Source organism: Ostrinia nubilalis, chromosome 17 (assembly GCF_963855985.1).
Source record: "Ostrinia nubilalis chromosome 17, ilOstNubi1.1, whole genome shotgun sequence".
NCBI classification, from domain to species: domain Eukaryota; kingdom Metazoa; phylum Arthropoda; class Insecta; order Lepidoptera; family Crambidae; genus Ostrinia; species Ostrinia nubilalis.
Window position 1 is genome coordinate 4,441,777 of NC_087104.1, and position 18,393 is coordinate 4,460,169.

Below are 18,393 nucleotides of genomic sequence, written 5' to 3' on the forward strand. Positions count from 1 at the left end.
ACTGTGTTCGAGGAATGTAGTGAGGTTATTGTTTAACGTTAATGTATTAAAGTATACAATGTACTTACGGCATCGTGTTGAGTTTCATGTAGGTGTCGAGCGGTAAGGGCTCCATACTCCTGTTGTTTATGTTGGTTCCCGATAGGCGTCTAGCTGTTCTCATCCAGCTTCCTCTTTGGCGCCTAAATCCTTTGTCGTTTTTCAACAACTGTAAATGTCGCTTGACGATATCATGCCATTTCCATTTGACTGTGGCTGGCGAATCGCTAGCGGCATCTTCCTTACATATTTGCAAGCTGTCGCTAAACCTTCTCATATTTTGAAGATATATTTCGTTCGATTTAGGTGGAAGACTTTTCCTTCTTTCATCAGGAACAATTCCCGAATCCTGGGAATTTTGTTCAGCTATCCACTTCGATATAAAATCGTTTTTATCACAGACTTGAGTAATCACTGGCTCTTCTTTGGGCGGTGGCGGTATCCAATCGAGACTCAACCACTGACTAGATTTTGGTTTAGATTTAAATATAACATCTATCTCATCATCACAGTCCGAGGAGCCAATCGAACATACTGAAGTCTTTTTCCTGGGAAACCGGGGTCGAAAAGACCTGCAAGCCGGCGATGATTCAGGACTCACGCCACTATCTACGCTGTCTTCTTTCCTTACATCCTGCAAACTCTTAATATTTTCGATATTGACATAAGAGTTTTCGGAGCACGAAGAATCGATACTAATCCTAGGTGTACTTCTATGGGCTAATTTAGATCTAACAATGACTTCTTCGGAGCAATTCTCGATAATTCCGCCTCCGGTTTCGCGTTCATTGGTTAGAGATATTCTTCTTTCATTGGATATTTCATTTTCCATTTCTATTATTTTAGCCATACTTGGGAAAGAACTCTCTTTTTCTAATTCAATTATTCTAGATAACTTTTGCGAGCATTCTTTGTCAGATTCAGTAATACTTTCTGCGGAACAGAATGTGTTGTCATTTAGATCTATTATTCTCGTTATTCGTTGAAGAGGCGTGTCATTATCACAATCTGTGGACACTGGTGAGGGTGATTTTTCCATTTTCTCATTTTCGAATTCTATAATTCTAGTTATCCTTTGAAGAGGTTCTTTTTCAAATTCTGTATCTACTACTTTTGGATTAATATCGTCTAAATCTATTATTCGAGTAATTCTTTGAGTGCATTTCATTTCTTTTTCAATTCCATTATCAGATTCTCTGATTTCTAATGAATGCGATTTATTATCTAATTCTAAAAATCTTTTGGCTGTAGAAGGATTACAATGATCAAATAATACCTTGTCGTCTAAGGAGTTGCTTCGATTTTTGGCTTTCTGCAAAGCGCTTTCAGACAGAAATACGCACGGCACTTCAACTTGCATAGACATTTTTCGTCGTCGAGTCGAGTTTTCTTTTTCTTGATTAATATCATTATCGATATCTTCCGAAACCGCCGTGTGCGGCAAAACGATCGGAGTACCAGCAACCATGCGCAAAAAGTCCGTCACTGCAGCTATGTGCGCGCCAGTCACTGCTCCTTGTAACTTAACACCGGATACTTGGTGAGGCACTAGTTGGTTATCGCGTATACACCAGACTACGGGCAGGGGCCCCTCAGACACCATCGTAAATTCGTATCAGCTTATTGTTTATGAAGTTTAACTAATTGCCCGTGAAATTGAAAAATTGTCAAGTTAAATCGTCACTACTCGCAAGAAATTCGACTCACTGGCTCATTTCCGGGCTATGTCCTACACTTGGAAAACAATAACAATGGTTGGAACCGAGCACTGAAGTATGTTGTCGGGAAGGCGGCATAGCGCGAACACGGCACAGACGCGGGCGGTGCGGAGCGCGGGTGCGTGCGCGTCCGGCGGAGGTCGCGAGAGATAAGGCGGTGAGAGCCGCACGCGCGCCACTGCCGCCCGCCGCGCTACCCCGCCACCGCTTCGTAGCACCATCGAAGATCGTACATCAATTTTCATCCGATGCACTCCACGGTCGAATTATGTAACGGTATAGATGACCTATATTTTTGAGACTTTATCAGCATAAAGAACTTAGATTATAAATAAAGAAAACGTGCCATTGTTTACTGTAACGGTAGGATTATTAGCTGCGAACGTGCAAGCTTAACCACAAACTGGAAAATAAAGACCATAAAGTCTAGGCTGACCGAGTGATGCTAGGCATTCCTTTTTTTGCAATCTTCGGAATTTGCATAAAATATTCAAGCACTCGAATTCACCTTAAATTCGCTACGCTGACGTAACGTTGACCAGTACAGAACGAAATAAGTAAAACATTCACCAACCGCGGACGTAGTTTGTAGTCATTATCAGCAATTTAGATTCCTGGTGATTAATAACTTATTACTGTTGCAGTTGTTCTTGGTCGGGTTCAGTGCAGTTGCGGCGTTGGTTTTTAATTTTACGAGTGTTTGAAGAGGCCGGTTGTAAGTTACCCTGCTCATCTGGGGTCATCCTGTCGGGTACAGTTAGATCGCTTTGTGTTGGCCCTATTCGTGTCAGGGCGGTCCATCACTCGGCGCGTCGGCCAGTCGGCGCAATACCGCAAGCTTTGCATAGGCGTCTATATGCGCTCGCGCACCACTGCCTCTGGACACAGTGGATCTTTTTAGCAAGTATAATAATCATGGAGATTGATAGCTGCATTTATATGCATGCAAAGGAAATTCTTTACAAAAATATGGCTTTAATATTTTAAGATACGTAGATAACAGTTTAGTAATAAGATCCTGTTGCAAATACGGTCTGCATAGCTTTCAAACTTAAAGTTCTTGACCCAAGACTATTATGCCATCTGAATCGTTATGTAAACGCCTGTAAATATCAACGTTATCTTGGCTTGTAGGATGGTTAGTGACCAAATACTAGGTAGTTTTAAAAATACTGTTGTATTCAAAGGCTTATGTGCTAATGTGAGCGGACAGTTAGACCCGGCGCCGGGTCTGGTTGCGATGCATCGCCTGCAACCAGGACGGACAAATCAGGTATTAATTGCGTTAGCGCACGTTAATCACGCATTACATAGAATAGCTAAAAAAAGATCCGTAGGCCTAGGATGTGCGCCATGATAAACTTTATCGAGGTATTTTAGAGTTTTTGCGCGATAAGCCCATACATTTGTCGTTGTCTTAAATCATCGATAAAATTTTATCACGGCGTGCATTCTCCTAGCTCAGCTGGCGGCGTTGTAGACGATTAAGGAATCCCACGAAAAAGTCTGGAGAGTTGATAAGATGGAAGAGGCTTTTAAGCAGCAGACGACGAACTAGCACAACGAAAATTAGATAGATTGTGGCAAATTAGTTTTCAAAATAAGCGACCCACACCGACAATCAGTAATTGAACGAAATCGTTCTCAAGTATCAAAGTTCACTAGCATTGAGCTCTACAAGCAATTAGGAGTGATCAGACTCACTCGCAGTATCTCATTTAATCAAACAATTTGTGTCGATGAGAAAATTGGTAATAGATTTCACATAAGTAACCGTGAGAAAATATGTATCTGAAAAAGCAAAAGCTTTTATAAATGAGAATATTTAATAACAAGTTTAAAATAAGCGCTCAAGTGATATCGGGAGTAGACTGATTAAATTAAGTGCAGGTTGCGTGTAAGTACGGCTTCAAACCGAGAATTACCGAAATACCAAAATAACTTTCATGTATATCATCCAGTAATTTAAGTAATTTGAAGAATTATAGAGCAGATTGGTACATGTGACTTCTCATGTTTTAGTGTTTGCTGTAATTTAGGCTTCAGATGTACCTACGCTAACACATCAGCCAATTTTGTTGCAAAATCGCATCTACTACTGTTACATAAGATACAGTTAGCTCTACGACGTCCTCGATCGTCCGTCATGTAGATTGTTGCTTGTTGGATTAAATATTTCGGTGCGTGTCGCTGATGACGCTAATGCTTGACCTCCCATTATGACAACTAATAAACAAACTCTCGCCTCATTTTTCGAAGAAACACTTTCGGTTCGGCGGAACAAGGGGAAACCCAGAATGCTGTACAGAGCAACCGTAATTATTAATGTAAACTCGCACTGGAAAGTTGCTAGACGGTAAATAGTGCTGAACACTGACGTCCAGTTTCAATCCAATCATAATGTTACGAAATTATGTATTACCGCATTTACTTTATTATAAGAATTCTGTATTTGCTTGTAAAAGATTACTTTAATTGGTCCACGATAAAGTGATAAAATAATATTGAGTTCCGGAAATTCAAATTATGAAAACTATCAATAACTAATTGAGATTGACTAGTGCACAAGGCAATCATAAATTACGTAACACGAACATAATAAAAACGAACAGAATCTTTTGAAGTATAAAATGGTTTTCAGATTTCACTATTCAAAGAATAAAGGAAACGAAAAGTGAAAGAATAAGATACCTAGTGTTGATTTATTCAGGCTGCGACAAAATTACAACTGGAGCATAGGTTTCTCTACATAATAAGACTACATGTATGTTTGCAGATTTGGGGAAACTAGGTCTCACGTAGCGGCAATGCGTTCGATACTGAAAATTTTACTCGCATGTAAACACAAACTGCAACCATATTCGTTCAATTTTGTATGCAAACTGAACAGTTATTTTCACGTTTGTTGGACCGATGACTGACAGGGAGATCTCGTTATTTATAAGTACACAATGAGACGGCAGAATTCCGACGCTTCAAAATATATCGAAAGAGTAACAGTGGGGCGGAATTTACCACGTACAGAATTTCTCATTTTGTACGTGGCAGGCAGATGTCACTCCCAATTCGAAAGTTGAAAGGAAAAATAAGGAGAAGGACTACTTTAATGAATTCTGATATGGCAAACAAGTCACAAACAAAGAATAAGGACCACAAATAAAGGGCATATCTTTTAGAATTCGTAGCTTGACAATATTATTTTGGTTTCGTTTTTTTTCAAGCTTTTCCATTCCCGTGAAAAGCTAGCTGATTGACAACTTCACGAGCCTGTCATCAGTGGTAATGAACACGACTAATGAGGTGTCGGTCAGCGAATTCGTGTCGAGGATTGACATCGGCAGTTCGAGGAAGCGAAGGCGGCGCCGGCGCCGGCCCGTGGCGCCCGCAGGCCGCGGCCGTTCCAACCTCACTTTTTTCTCTCAGCATCATAAAATTATAAACCGTAACTCCGTTTAAATACGACATAACATTAATTACGCTACCGTTTGACCACGATTTAAATTACGATGTCGAGATCCGAGGAATTTGTGCAGCGAGCACGCGCAGAGCGACCCGATTTCATATTTTAAACAGCTGTTGGATGAGTTTTTATGGTAGCGATCACAGAAAACGCGTGAGCATATCAGCGGCTCATTACAAAACGTTCCGGATGTTAAAACCGAATTGATATTGGTTTCGAATCACGTCAGTGCAAGCAAAGTCGTAAGAACGAGTGTAAAATTAACAATAAATGACAATTGAAATGTGTAGAGGTATAATAAAATATCAAATAATTTTGTTTTTTATTACGGATGCAAGCGCAACCATGTCAATTTATTGTTTCGATTTATTCCAAGATTTAAATTGTCCATCAACAAGATGGCTGTAACATGAAATGTTTTCAAGTCGTGGCCATGAGGAATCAAATCACAATGCGCTAGTTAATGACAACCTTAACGACTTAATAAGCGTACAAATTTTTATACTTTGTTCAGAAATTTTTAGTAAAATTTAAGCTAATAGAGTGGATTTGTTTTACTTCCTATCCGGAAAAGTTAGTGCATGTAATGAGCGTCAGATTTAATGGTTTATTTTGGCGTCATGACATCACAGAAAAACGAAATAAAATTAAACGTGAATCACAACTATTTTGGAATTGATTTCATAGGTTTAGTAATCAAGGTAATCAATCTATTGATAGCCTCCTGACGTTGTTTACGAAATTGTTTGACCTGTGCTGTGGACCTTATAACGAAATGTAAAAATTTGCATGTTTATAAGGATGCCATTTATTTATTTTGAATAGGCCAAACATTCAGCACATTACTCAGTTTATTATTAACTTTATGTACTAAAATTCTTGAAAAATTTAGGAGTTCAAGTATCATTGCATCGGTTCAGCTCGTGTTGCCTAAGAAGTGAATACCTACGTTATTTGATTAACCACCTTCCATACAAAAAAATGAGATGTAAGTACCTACGGTGTGTCTTCTGATTGATTGTGGAGAAGTGATCAAGTGAAATGACAAGAAATGTATGATTTGAAATATGAGTTTTAGTAGATAGAAACTAAGCTGGTCGTTTCTACTATGGTTTCCGAAGCTGTAAAATGTTCAATAGATCACATAGACGTCCAAAGATGAAGAGGGTTAGACTTTAATGATGATCGAGCATTATTAGCCGCTAATGTGCAATTTAATTAACCTCTCGTAACATTCTCCGAGTACGCGTCAATCTGCGATTACGGTTTTAAGAGCGTTCTAGACGAGCGTAGAAAGTTGCGGCGCGACTGGACGGCGCCTGTGTCCTGCGATCCGCGTTCTCCCTTACCACCATTAAAAATAAAACTAAAAAATAAAATAACATCGTAAAACTTCATACAGAGTGTTGCCGTCATGCCTTCACAACGAGTCGACAATGCCGGAGAAATGGCCGCCAGCGCTCGCGATTACCGCATTTTGCATCTGACACCCGCCGCAGTAAACACCCTGTATGATAGGAGTTGCGTACTTTTTAAATACTAAGTCGGGATAGCGATAAAAAGTAAGCGGGACGGGTGCAGTAAAAACTGCAACACATGCATTTGCAATAGGCTATAAATAGTGAGATGGTCAGTTACCTAAGGATCATAGTTTATTTTTTGATTAAACACACGCTTCTTGGAATGCTGTGAAAAAAGGACTGCTGCTAGAGCATAAACAAATTGCTGCACAAACATAATAATTAATATTTATGCCATAGCGTTTGCAGGATCTCATATTGTGGGCTTAATTAGCTTTAGCGAACTAGCACAAAAGGACTACTATGACTTCAACTTGGTTGAAACGTTCATTAGTCATTAAGATTAAATTACATAAAAACGAAAATGAAGTTTGTTGTAATTGTGAGGCCACCATCAATCTGAACAAATTCTTAAAATAAGATAGATTTTGGTTAATGAAGACGAAGACGAACAAATCAACGTACGTAGTTATAGGAATCATGTAGAGTTAACAGAAGCCTTAAAGTGCTTTAAAAGAAGATAGCAATCTGTTTAGTTCTTACAAATAGCCGAGTGGTTTTATGAAAGAAGAGCCTTAACCCACATTCGGTGTGATTACAAAGGAATGTCACGAAGTAGCAAAACGTTGTTTAGATAATAGTGGTGTATAAACAATCGGTTGCGGTCGCGAGGTGCGCAGGCGCCGCGGGTCGATGAACGACCTAGCTCGCTCCCTCCGTGCCCGCCCGATCCGTCTGCCTTCTGTACAAGGAAACTAAACAATTATGTACTTCTTTGTTTATTTTTATAACCGCTGCTGTGGGTGTTGGCCGTTTTAGATTGTATCTCGCTGAAAAGTGGGTGTTGGCCGTTTTAGATTGTATCTCGCTGAAAATAGTAACGTTGGCGATGGGCTTTTTAACAGACCAGCATTTACTCGCGTGCGAGTCCGATCATTAAGATATAACCGGTGCAAATGAATAGACGTTCTTAGTTGAATAGAATCATTATGCAGAAAAATACATGGGAACTATCTAAGATCTCGGAACACGCATAAATATTTTTATTCATTTTGCAAAAGCAGCCATTAAAATTATGCACCTTTTGCAAATAAATACGATCGAAAGAACACTGATATAACTATCTCATAACAATGTGATGACAAAATACATGTTATTTAAGATCTCCGACAACTACGTAGACTTTACTGCCAAAAAAGTGTAATACGTAATGATGATACTGATCACGTCACGTCATTCGCGACGTCAAGTGGACATTTGGCGCGGATTCCCCCTACGGCGACGCGTTACATTAATAAAAAGCATGTCGTAAGATGTTTACGTTGTAGGGTGTAACGAACGACCTCACTTACACTTTTGCTGACAGCCCGTACCGGACGTATCAATACTCTCTAAGCAATAATTACATTCGCGGCACTTATACCAGTTTCGGTGACAAGTCGCGAAACTCTCACTGGCGGATGTCGCGTCGCATCTCGTGTGTATCGGTCCATTACCGATAAATTGGCATCAGCAAAAAATATCATTTTCGCTGTACGTCGACTACATTTCTAATCACATCATATCTGGGTCAACGGAAATTTACGTCGCGAACGATTCACTGAAAGCCTTTTACATCACATCGAGGCGGACACCTGGCACTACCAGGATCCGATCAGCATCGGACGTATCGCGTACGCTAATTGCTGCGATTTTTTTGTGTCATTATCTTGCAGCTGCCAACTAAAATCATATTTAGACGAATCACCGGTCAATTAGATATTAACTAGTAATGCAACTTCGCCTTCTATTAGATTTGAAATTGTAATTAAGATTAGCAACAACATTACAACATATCAGAAGACAGTGAAAATGAATGACAGGCGCATTCGAGATTGTTAGATGTATGCAAAAGAAACAACGTACTGGGAACGAGAGAAAGTATTTTGAAAATGGCGTACAGAGACAGTGCAGCCGAAAATGATCGATAATGCGGAGCGTGGGTGTCGGGCATTGCAGTGATAATTGAAAGTGCCATCACTTGCAGGCACTCCGTACCAGATAGAATGTGTGTCAAGACGTTTTCACGGTCTTGGCGCTGCTCTATACAAAATCGACCATGACATGGGTGCGGTACTGCGTAGGCGCTACTCATCTTTACCAACAGTTTGTGCGGTCCTTATCTAGAGCAAGCAACTAAGTTGCTTACGATAAGCAGGGGGGTACTAAATTGCAATGATTTTTCAGATGTAAGAAAGCTTGGAATTAACGTGCAAATAAAATATTTATCAATGACAAGTTATTATTTGGACATTGGTGGTAAGAAGATAAGAGTTACGATGATAAGTTGAAAAAAAGATTTCCTACATAATATGATAACGTCTTAATGCTGCTTTGGTTTTGGTACTCAAGGGCATGTAAGGTCGGGAAATTAAGGCTGAATCTTTTGTAACGGTCAAGGATTAGTTGCAAGATTTTTTTCTATTTTAAGCCATTATATCACGAAAAGTCCAGTCCAGCTAAGGCAACACTGTGGAATGCGACAGTTACATTGCAAGCAGTTTTCTGTTCTAATTTGTCGTAATTAGTTGTGTGCAGATTTGTGCGGCGCCAGGAGTTACCAGCGGCACGCACGCGACATTACGCAGGCACAAACTGTAGGGAAAATGCTCTCAGGGCATTCTGTAATCTGCCCAACGCGCTCGTTTCAGTTTCGTCACATCAGGACACTTTCTAAAGAAACTGCAACAAGTAATAACTGTGGCAGGCAAGACGAAGCCAGGCTTCCAGTGGAAACACGCGATAATAAGGTATAATTGCATACCACCTCTGTGCCTATATTTAGCTGCAAACGCTCTGGAACTAGCTACGCATGCGACTCTTGCAATTACGTAAAGCGGTTGAGCCATTTCTAATCTAAAAATAATCGCAGGCTGTACAGACGTCGGCGCCACTGGGATCGTACCACGCACGTAGAAAGTAAAGACAATTATTTTTCGCACCCAACATATTTATAGGGAATTACGCGAGTTGAGAATGAATTTATCGGAGGATAATCTATTACGTAGGTGGACAGTTGCGGTTATTATTAATTAAGTAAGATAAAGAAAGGAATCAAATAGGTTAATACAAAGGTATGCAAGAACCTGGTGTTTTATAGATAGTGTTTGGAAATCAATCACTGTCGTATTATGTAGGCGATAATAAGTGTTGTATAATGGCAATGATGGGTAACTATCTCAATTAAAAAATATAGAACTTGGCGAGGATATAAAAATATGTTTTTCCCCAACATGGTAAAACAATACATTCATATCAATGTGGGTGTTGCATATTCATACACGTAGGAAGATGGTGTGGTGACATATCACCGGAAATTGAAGACGACCGCTGTGTTTATTAGTTTCCGTAAACCAACACAAGAACGTGGACAAAAACCGCTAATATGTATTGCATTTTGTAAAACGATGTTTGAATTTTAAACTAGTTCTTATAAACCTGAAAGGAGAGCGTTAGGTGAAGGATCATCTAATTCAAATAATGATATAATTCAGTTAATAGCAGAATGGCTCTATACTTTCTTATGAATGTTGTCAAACCCAATCAATAACGTAGGTGCAGGGATAAGATATCATATCTCGAACATAATTTCATTGGCATTAATTAAGATATGTGATAAAGCGGAGCCTGGTACAGAGGCAACCGCAATCCCGTGAAAAGTAGTAGGGTGCCGTGTTGCCGACACCAATATTTTATACCGCAACACATCCGCGACGCGGAGTAATACGTCGCCGTGCCCGGCGCCGCCGCTCCGGCCTTTAGGGGCGCCGCAGACCAGCGTATAACTGTTGTATCATTGTATGCCAGACAGAGAAATAATAAAATATAAAAGCTTTCTATGCAAGCCCACTCCATGCTACTTGCTTGCATGGGTGAGATCACAATTAAGGTGTCAATGTTAAAAGGAGCCCCTAGGTATACTCTACATTGTAGAGCAACTTCGATACCTTTAGATTTCTTCGCCTCGTTCTCATCCTATTAATAATTTACGTAGAGCCCCAGGGTATTTTCCCGATCAGATGTGGATATTATGCCATTAATTTTATGTATTTATAATGTTCGACAATATCATTGCCGATTGTCATTCACGTATTTTGGATCCTTTTTTTTTTGGAATAATCAAATCCCTGATAAGTTTATTGTTGAAAGTTTCATCGGAAAAAGTTTTTCAGTAAAATGCCTTTTACAGGAAAATGTAATAATTGTGTCTGCGATTTATTGTATATTTTTTGCCATTATATTACAGTATTTACCTGATTGAATGGTTGTAATTTTCCCAAATTCTCTGGATTTTCCTTTTACTAGTGGTGTAGTGGTACAGTTGCAGCGTGCCTTAATCATCGGAGCGCGTGCGCTGCGAATTTTCCCCAGCAGTCGAGTCTACAACCATTAGGGAAGCTATCATTAAGCCGGCGACAGGGCGGATCACCCGCTGCAACCGGCTTAGGCCAACGTCTTATCACCGCGCTAATTACTTTTTAATTATGTTGCCAACAAATCCGCAATGGTCAAAACGCCATTAAAAACTGTTACTTCTGTTGCATAAAACTAGAAATAGTCGTGTAAACTGTATAATCTTAGCTTTAATAGTTACCTTACTCCTTAGTTGCACATCTACTGCACATAGAATCTGTTATTGCTATTAAAAGCCGTAAAAAATATGGCATCAACAATAACTCGAGTCGTTGAGCAATTAAAAAGATGATACAAATCCTGTAATTAGCTCATTGAGCTGAAGCGATTAAAAACAAATACACGAGCATTAGCTGCGCTTGCACAAAGTGCGTTTGTGCAATAACTACTTTGCGCAGAACCGATTTTTGATACGGCGGTGATTCAGTAATGTCGCGATAAGCCAGTGTAAATAATAGAGCAGTCTAGGTCAATATAATGGGTGCATAAGGGGCATCGCACGCTCGTGCGGCTCACGGTTTGCAGTGACCTTAATGCGCACGCGATCTCGGCCGCTGCTCTCTCTTAAATCAAACTCAAAAGCCCTAGAACCCTACTTATCTATGAAGATGATCCGCCCTGCACGGACGACAGCCGCGTGGCTTATGCAATCAAAGTCAACGACCGCCTGAGCTTGTTTGCTCTGTACTTCAACGATAGGATCACTGTGATTTAATTCCTCGACTGTTCTGACGATCGCATGTTTTGTGAAAGGCGTTAACATGATTATAGTTATTTGATACGACAGGTTGCGTAAGTTGTTAACAACGACACTGAACATTTATTCAATGGTTTACTAATCTCAACTCGGTGACCAGGCTGGGTCGTTAGCGGTGTTGGGTTTAACGAATGTGAGCGCAAGTATCTATTTGAAACCACAATTTATGTCCGCAGTATAAGTTAACACGGGAACGGGGCGCTGAACTCGAAGCCGACGCATCCTGTCTCCAAAGTCGGTGATGTCGGCCAGCGGTCTTTACGAAGAAATGTGGGTTTTGAGAAGCCGTTAGTGGCACGCCCGACTCGCACATCATCACTTGGGTCAATTGAACACTTTGAGTCTTCCGCACCGGCATCAGATTTCTAAATACCGAACGGCAACTAAGGTAAGCCTTGTTTTGAACGTAATTACCTGCCTCATTCCGCACGACAGAATATATTACAAAGTTATTTCAAAATTTAACTGCAATATTTACAAGTATTGATAAAGGTGCATTAAATTAGCATAATCTGTGGGTAATAAACTTCATAAACCCATATGCGTGTTTAGTGCACGAGGACAATTGCTAGAATATTCGCTGGGGAGAGACCTTAGTGCGCAATAACGTAAAGGTGATGAAAAGTTGATAGAAATCCTGAATCCTGTCTTATGTTAATGCATCGGAGATGATTTGACATTGTGTAGTGCGTTGAAATGCAGAATGTTTATTGATAATGGTTGATCAGAATGCGGTGGCACTGTCGTGTCGGTTGACGTGGGACGATTCAGCGAACCGGCCGATTTCCTGCAGCTCCGCCGTGCGCCATGAATATACACATCTCCCATTCTCACTATCACCTCCATGCTTCAGTCGCTAATTGATTCAGACGTGTCAAATCCGACACACGCATGACTCGACTGCCTATTTGATTAGTGGGATCCTATTGTATTCATGAATGATTCGCATGGATGACATTTTACTTGTTTAATGGCAGATTTAAGTGGTTACACCTTGGCGTATCAAATTCAAGAACATTTGTCACCTAGTCATATTGAGCAAATTGCATCTTGTAGTATTGCGATAATAAATGAAATCTGCATAACACTATCGTGAATGGAGGTCAATATACCATTTATGTATTATGATAATGCGAGTAATCAATAAAACAGCCTTTCAGAAAACGAGATGTTCGATAAAGAAATAAAGACAGAAGAAATCTTTGTCTCCTAATTCGATTAGTACAGGAAAAAGGGGAGGGCAAGGGGAAGGAAAAGTTGCTCAGCGTTTAATCAATTCTCAGATCTAAATCGTAAATCAAGACTAAATAAGAGGTCAGATAAAGAGATCCGAGGAGATATCGTGATTGAAACGGTCCAAACACAAAGCAACTTTAGTGTTTTGATTTGAGTATTTTCCTTATCCTGTATTTACTTAGTTAGTTGGTTAGTTTCTTATCGTTAGTTAGTTAAATATAGAGTACTATCAGACCTCTTTAGTTATGCGCCATTGTTTACAAATTTCGTACTGCTACCGAATTAAAAATATCGGTATTTATTTTAAGCTTCTTGATATAAAAGAGTTTCTCCCAATACTGAGGAGACGTTCACAATATGTTTGTTCCGCGCAGTTTTATCTAAGTCATCACAAGACCGTTAAGTAAGCTGCACCCGAGGAACAGCTATTGCAGCGTCCGTGGGCATCGGCAGGCAACACAAAGCGTCGAGGCTAGCCGTGATAATATTTACTTCGCAATTTGCATGTTTGCCTAGGAACCGTTTCCCTGTAAGTCCATCGGCTTTACCGGGACGGCATTTAGCGTGTTTGCTTTCAGTAACCAATGATATACTAGACTTGTGTTTGGCGATCCACTCCATGTGTCCGCAGACAGGAAAATCACTCTTGAAATTATCAGTTCCCAGCCTCAAACCAGCGTGGTACTGCTTGGACACAAAGGCAAATTGCAAACGTTTCATATGCACAAAAAGTAATAAGTTTCATTCGCCGATCACCTTTCACTTTGAAATCGTTAAAATACCTTTCAGAACGTTTTATCATTTGCGTATTGGTAAAATGCATAATATCAGCCAATATTATAAATGTCAAGCGACACAGCGACCACTTTTCAGGCAAGAATTTTTCTTTGATATTTGACTCTCGCTCGGTTCTTACCTTTTTAGATTCAATAGACGGATTAAATGATAATGTAAACCTACATGTTACCGAATAGTATTCAGCTTGACTAGTCATCGAACTACTGCAGAGTACAGCTATTGTGGCAACGAAGATGCGGCGCGAAGGTCAACTCAACATCGACAAGCCTATCCAATCTGTGCGCAGAGAGCACAACAATGCATCGCCCACACGTTTCCTGTGCAATGCACGGGTGTTTAAAATTCAGCGGCGATTAACTCCTCTTCACAAGTACTCGCGCCTGACCTCGTTCTTCGGTGGCCGGCGCCAATTCGTGCAGAACGCGATGCAGTTTTAACATTCAATTACCGAGGCCGTAAGTCTTTCGTGTTAATAATTGTCATAAACTAAGGGACCGACTGAACCGCATTTTAGTGTTGTCGACCAAAACGAAAGTTGTCAATTCCGTTCATGCACAAACGTTTTGCGTATCCCCAGAGTATGTCGGTCAAAACAAACAGCCTGTATGGTCGCGTGTTTCTAGGCAGAACGGATGTCATTAATATATTTTAGACTTTCGTTCGCTTTCCAAAATCTCAATTTGAGATACGGTGTAATCACAGGCATTCTTCACGAAAGCCTAATCATTGTTTGCGAGAAGAAAATTACAGTGTAACATTTTCTTTGAAGTCTTCTTTAAAAATAGACAAAGTGGTGTTGAGTTTTGAAACCCGTGCAGCCTTGGATTAAATTAACGACGCATTAAACCTCGTTGAAAACCCTTTTGTTTAAGTAAGGAGCATGTTAATAAATACTTTGAGGTACGTGTCGCCTGTCCTTCACGAATCATTAGCCGCGCTGAAAGGGTATCGGATGGTGTGCTGGCTCGGCTGAGCGTCACAAGGCACACAATGCCAAGGCTGTGGTTATGCACAATGTTAAGTTCATGCAGTGTGAACGCCGCAAAGTTTTCATTTACTAAGTCGTCATTTTTTCCATTTCTTATCTTTTTCCATTGTCAGCGGGGGCAACGAGCTTGAGGGTCATCTGATGGTAAGCGATCACTAAACAGACATGATCAAAATTGTTTTCCTGTTGTGCATAATCTAGGATTTGATCTGGTAGAATCCGAACAAGTTCAGACGAATGGCCAAAGCATGACTACAACCTCTGCATTAACATTACACTTAAATCAAGAGTATTAATAATTTCGTCTTAAATCCTCTTTGTGTACTAGCTTGATTTTGATTACGTCCCATTATGACCAAAATTTTCCCATACACATAATTCATGATTACAACATATTATTAAGACGCTATCTGCACCGTTATCTCGGACGCTTAATCCGTTATATAAAGATTGACAATATATGATTTATATCCGTAAATAAATAATTCATGAGAAAAAATATTATCGCAGACAAAATTGACAACAGACGGCGCCAGACGCCCGAACGAGATTCCAAAGGAGGAAGTGCATTTGACACACGCTTTAATGAATATTCAGTGGGCTCGGCAAAATCACGGTAGGTAGTGATGATAAATCGAGGAAGGGTCACCTGGTATTAAACTGATATTAGTTTTGTGTCGAGCTGTATCGAGTGACGATCTGTCACGCGGCGGTATCGCGGTTCGATGCGGTCGGCACCTACTTTCGCTCGCAAATTTTTTCAATAGGTACACCGTCGTATTACGCAACGCACAGAAGCGTAGTAAACGTTTGTAATTATTATTGTAATAGCGTTCTAATCTGAACGAGGTGTAAGTGGCCGGGGCGTGACGTGAAAGCGTGGCGGCCATCTCGGGCGGCGGCGAAGCCTAATTTTTAGTATTCAAATCCGTCCGTCGGTGATAAAATCTCAAACATCTGAAAATGAGCAGCATTGGGATTCTAAGGACGAGACCGAAATAAAATTATAAAGATTTTGCTCCAGAATTCATTTGTGGCCATTGTTGCAGAGGACAATGCAAAATTCCTCATTAGCATTGTATTAGCTATTGGATTGGATGAATTTCACATTTCAGTAATGACATAACTTAGGATTTTGATATTTTTACTTGAGACTAGTGGTTTTATTGTGTAGAGGCAAATCAGTTGAGTTGATAGGACTGCTCGATAATCCGGCGACCTTACGTTGTAGGAGGTGTATTTGGTATCAAAATACTTTGTAGGTAGGTACTATCGATCCAGGATTACCCTTTGCCCTTAATGCTGAAAGGGTTGAAAGGTAATGAGGCAGAAACCAACTTTTTATGAAGGCAATAAAGGTTACATTTGCTTGCCCTAATCCTGTATTCAGCCGAGCCGTGTGGCCCAGAATCACTGATCCAGAGAATCTATTCTCATGTCTATTCTGGGAATCCGGGCGCACTTTCTATTCGGAATTAGGTTGGTTACCCTAACTCTTAAATTAACGGACGCCCAATAAAATGTTTTGTTCGTTCAGAAAAATCTGTAACTTATTATGAATTTTAAATCAATAAACATTGGGTTATTTTTGTTAGGTACTGTATGAAGTCGATTGAAGATTAGGAATGTCAATTCAGACTGGGCGATTTGGTAATATTAATCTAGAGACCGCTCCGTGCTCAGGTAGAAATGAAAGGACACAAAAAACACAATGGCTCGAAAGAAGTGCACTATTTGCATTCACGGTCTCTACTAAGAAATTATAATCCAAGTTATTTTTAATAACGAAACTTGTAGGTAAAAATTAAGAGAATTCCTGTGATATCGTGTATGGCCAAGAAACAAAAGCTTTTTAGAGATGTACATAAGGCATTCTTGAATTTATCTCTAACTTGGTAAATAGTTTTAAGGGAAATGTGGTGTTTATAGTCACCTAAAAGTAACGAGCCTCAACCTAGTGGCCCAAAGAAATGCCATTTAACGGCAATGAAAGACTCGCCTTTGAATTAGTACATGACACGGATACAAGGCAATCCAACAGTGACTGACTTGAAGTAAATTCCAAATTGAAGTCAAGTTAACAGTCAGTTGAGTGAACTAAACAAAAACGCAGGTAGTAATAAACCACAAAACGAGGACGTTAGTGCAATTTGTTAGGTCATAATAAATAACTAATTTTGATTAACCTGAGAGAAGACCTGGGAAAACTGCATAGTGTACCTTGAATGGGTGAAATAGGGAATAAGGTTTATAAAGGGAAAATTACCTACAAGAAAATAAAGAATGTTGGAATAAATTCCTTTGTTCATGCAGGAAAATCCGCAGGCTTGTACAATGTACATACATACATTAGACATTTAGGGGGTGCCGAAAAGATAAGGATATAATCAACTTAAAAGCTTGGTTGCGTGTTGTACGGTGTATTGTGTACTAACACTAGGTAGGTATATCAAATGATAATGACAGGATTTTTTTTTCCTTTTTCTAATCTGCTACTTGGCAATCCGTTTCCATGAAACAATAATCCAATCATCTGTCTGATTCCAATCCGGTTTTTGAGGCGTTCAGTAAGAGACTAGTCCAGTGAGTCATCTCTTATTCTTTCACTGCGAATCTTTTCGCTAGGTTTTGAATGCTATGTCTCTTCAGTCTAGAAAAGTGGAGACTGCCAGTTCCTTGCAGTTGAGAGGCGAGTTCGTTTCTGTGACTATCCAGTCTTAGTTGGTAACTTTACTGTACTTTTCAATTTGCTGTTTCACTGTATCCAGCTTGATATTCATGTACATAATCTTGTTACTGACATAGGGAGGTATCTTAAATGGCAGGAATAAAACATATTATACAAACTACTGTGCAGTCGAAAAATAACTTTGTTTAAATAAAGTCTTATGGACATAAGGGTAAGTTAATTGGTCACATCGATAATTTCCATAGGAAATGTGTGATATTTGTGTAGAACAATACGCACATTCGTGTTAAGTTTGCAGTGTTAACATAGTGAGTGCATGAATTGTGATAATGCTTACATTCCACTGAACTTTCACTGCCGCACTAATGAAACCAAACTTTACTGTCTCGTCTTCAATTTGTTATTAGTGACGTTTAGGCGATTATGCGATCGGACTTTAAAGATTAATTTCAAGAAAATATTATTTTTGGATATCATACTAAATCTTTTTATGGCGATTCGAATACGCAAACAATTCGAAGTCGAAAGTTTTTCGTGCTAGAGGCACTGGACTCAAAGTCCGGTATTAACTACTAGGCCATACAGTCGACCTGGTTAAAATATTTTTTATTGTTATACACATTTACAAAATTACTTGATATAGGCAAAAATTTGTCCATCCAGTCTGTGCTAAACAATTTGGGTCGCGAGAATATTAATCACTAAAAGCAACAATTACATTACCAGGATCTCGCAA

General features: G+C 39.7%; 1 protein-coding gene across 2 annotated transcripts in view; it reads right to left on the reverse strand.

Moving 5' to 3' along the window:
- LOC135079877 (tyrosine-protein kinase Src42A) overlaps window positions 1-18,393 on the reverse strand; it is a 76,263-nt gene that overhangs the window by 48,319 nt on the left and 9,551 nt on the right. Inside the window, exon 1 of one of the 2 annotated variants that reach the window (XM_063974500.1) lies at window positions 69-1,886. The exons of the other annotated variant lie outside the window; for it this stretch is intronic. Within the exon in view, the coding sequence (XP_063830570.1) occupies window positions 69-1,642 (1,574 nt within the window). The 5' untranslated portion in view covers window positions 1,643-1,886. Of the gene's footprint in view, window positions 1-68; window positions 1,887-18,393 lie in introns of those variants that run through there. 2 annotated transcript variants of the gene reach the window in all.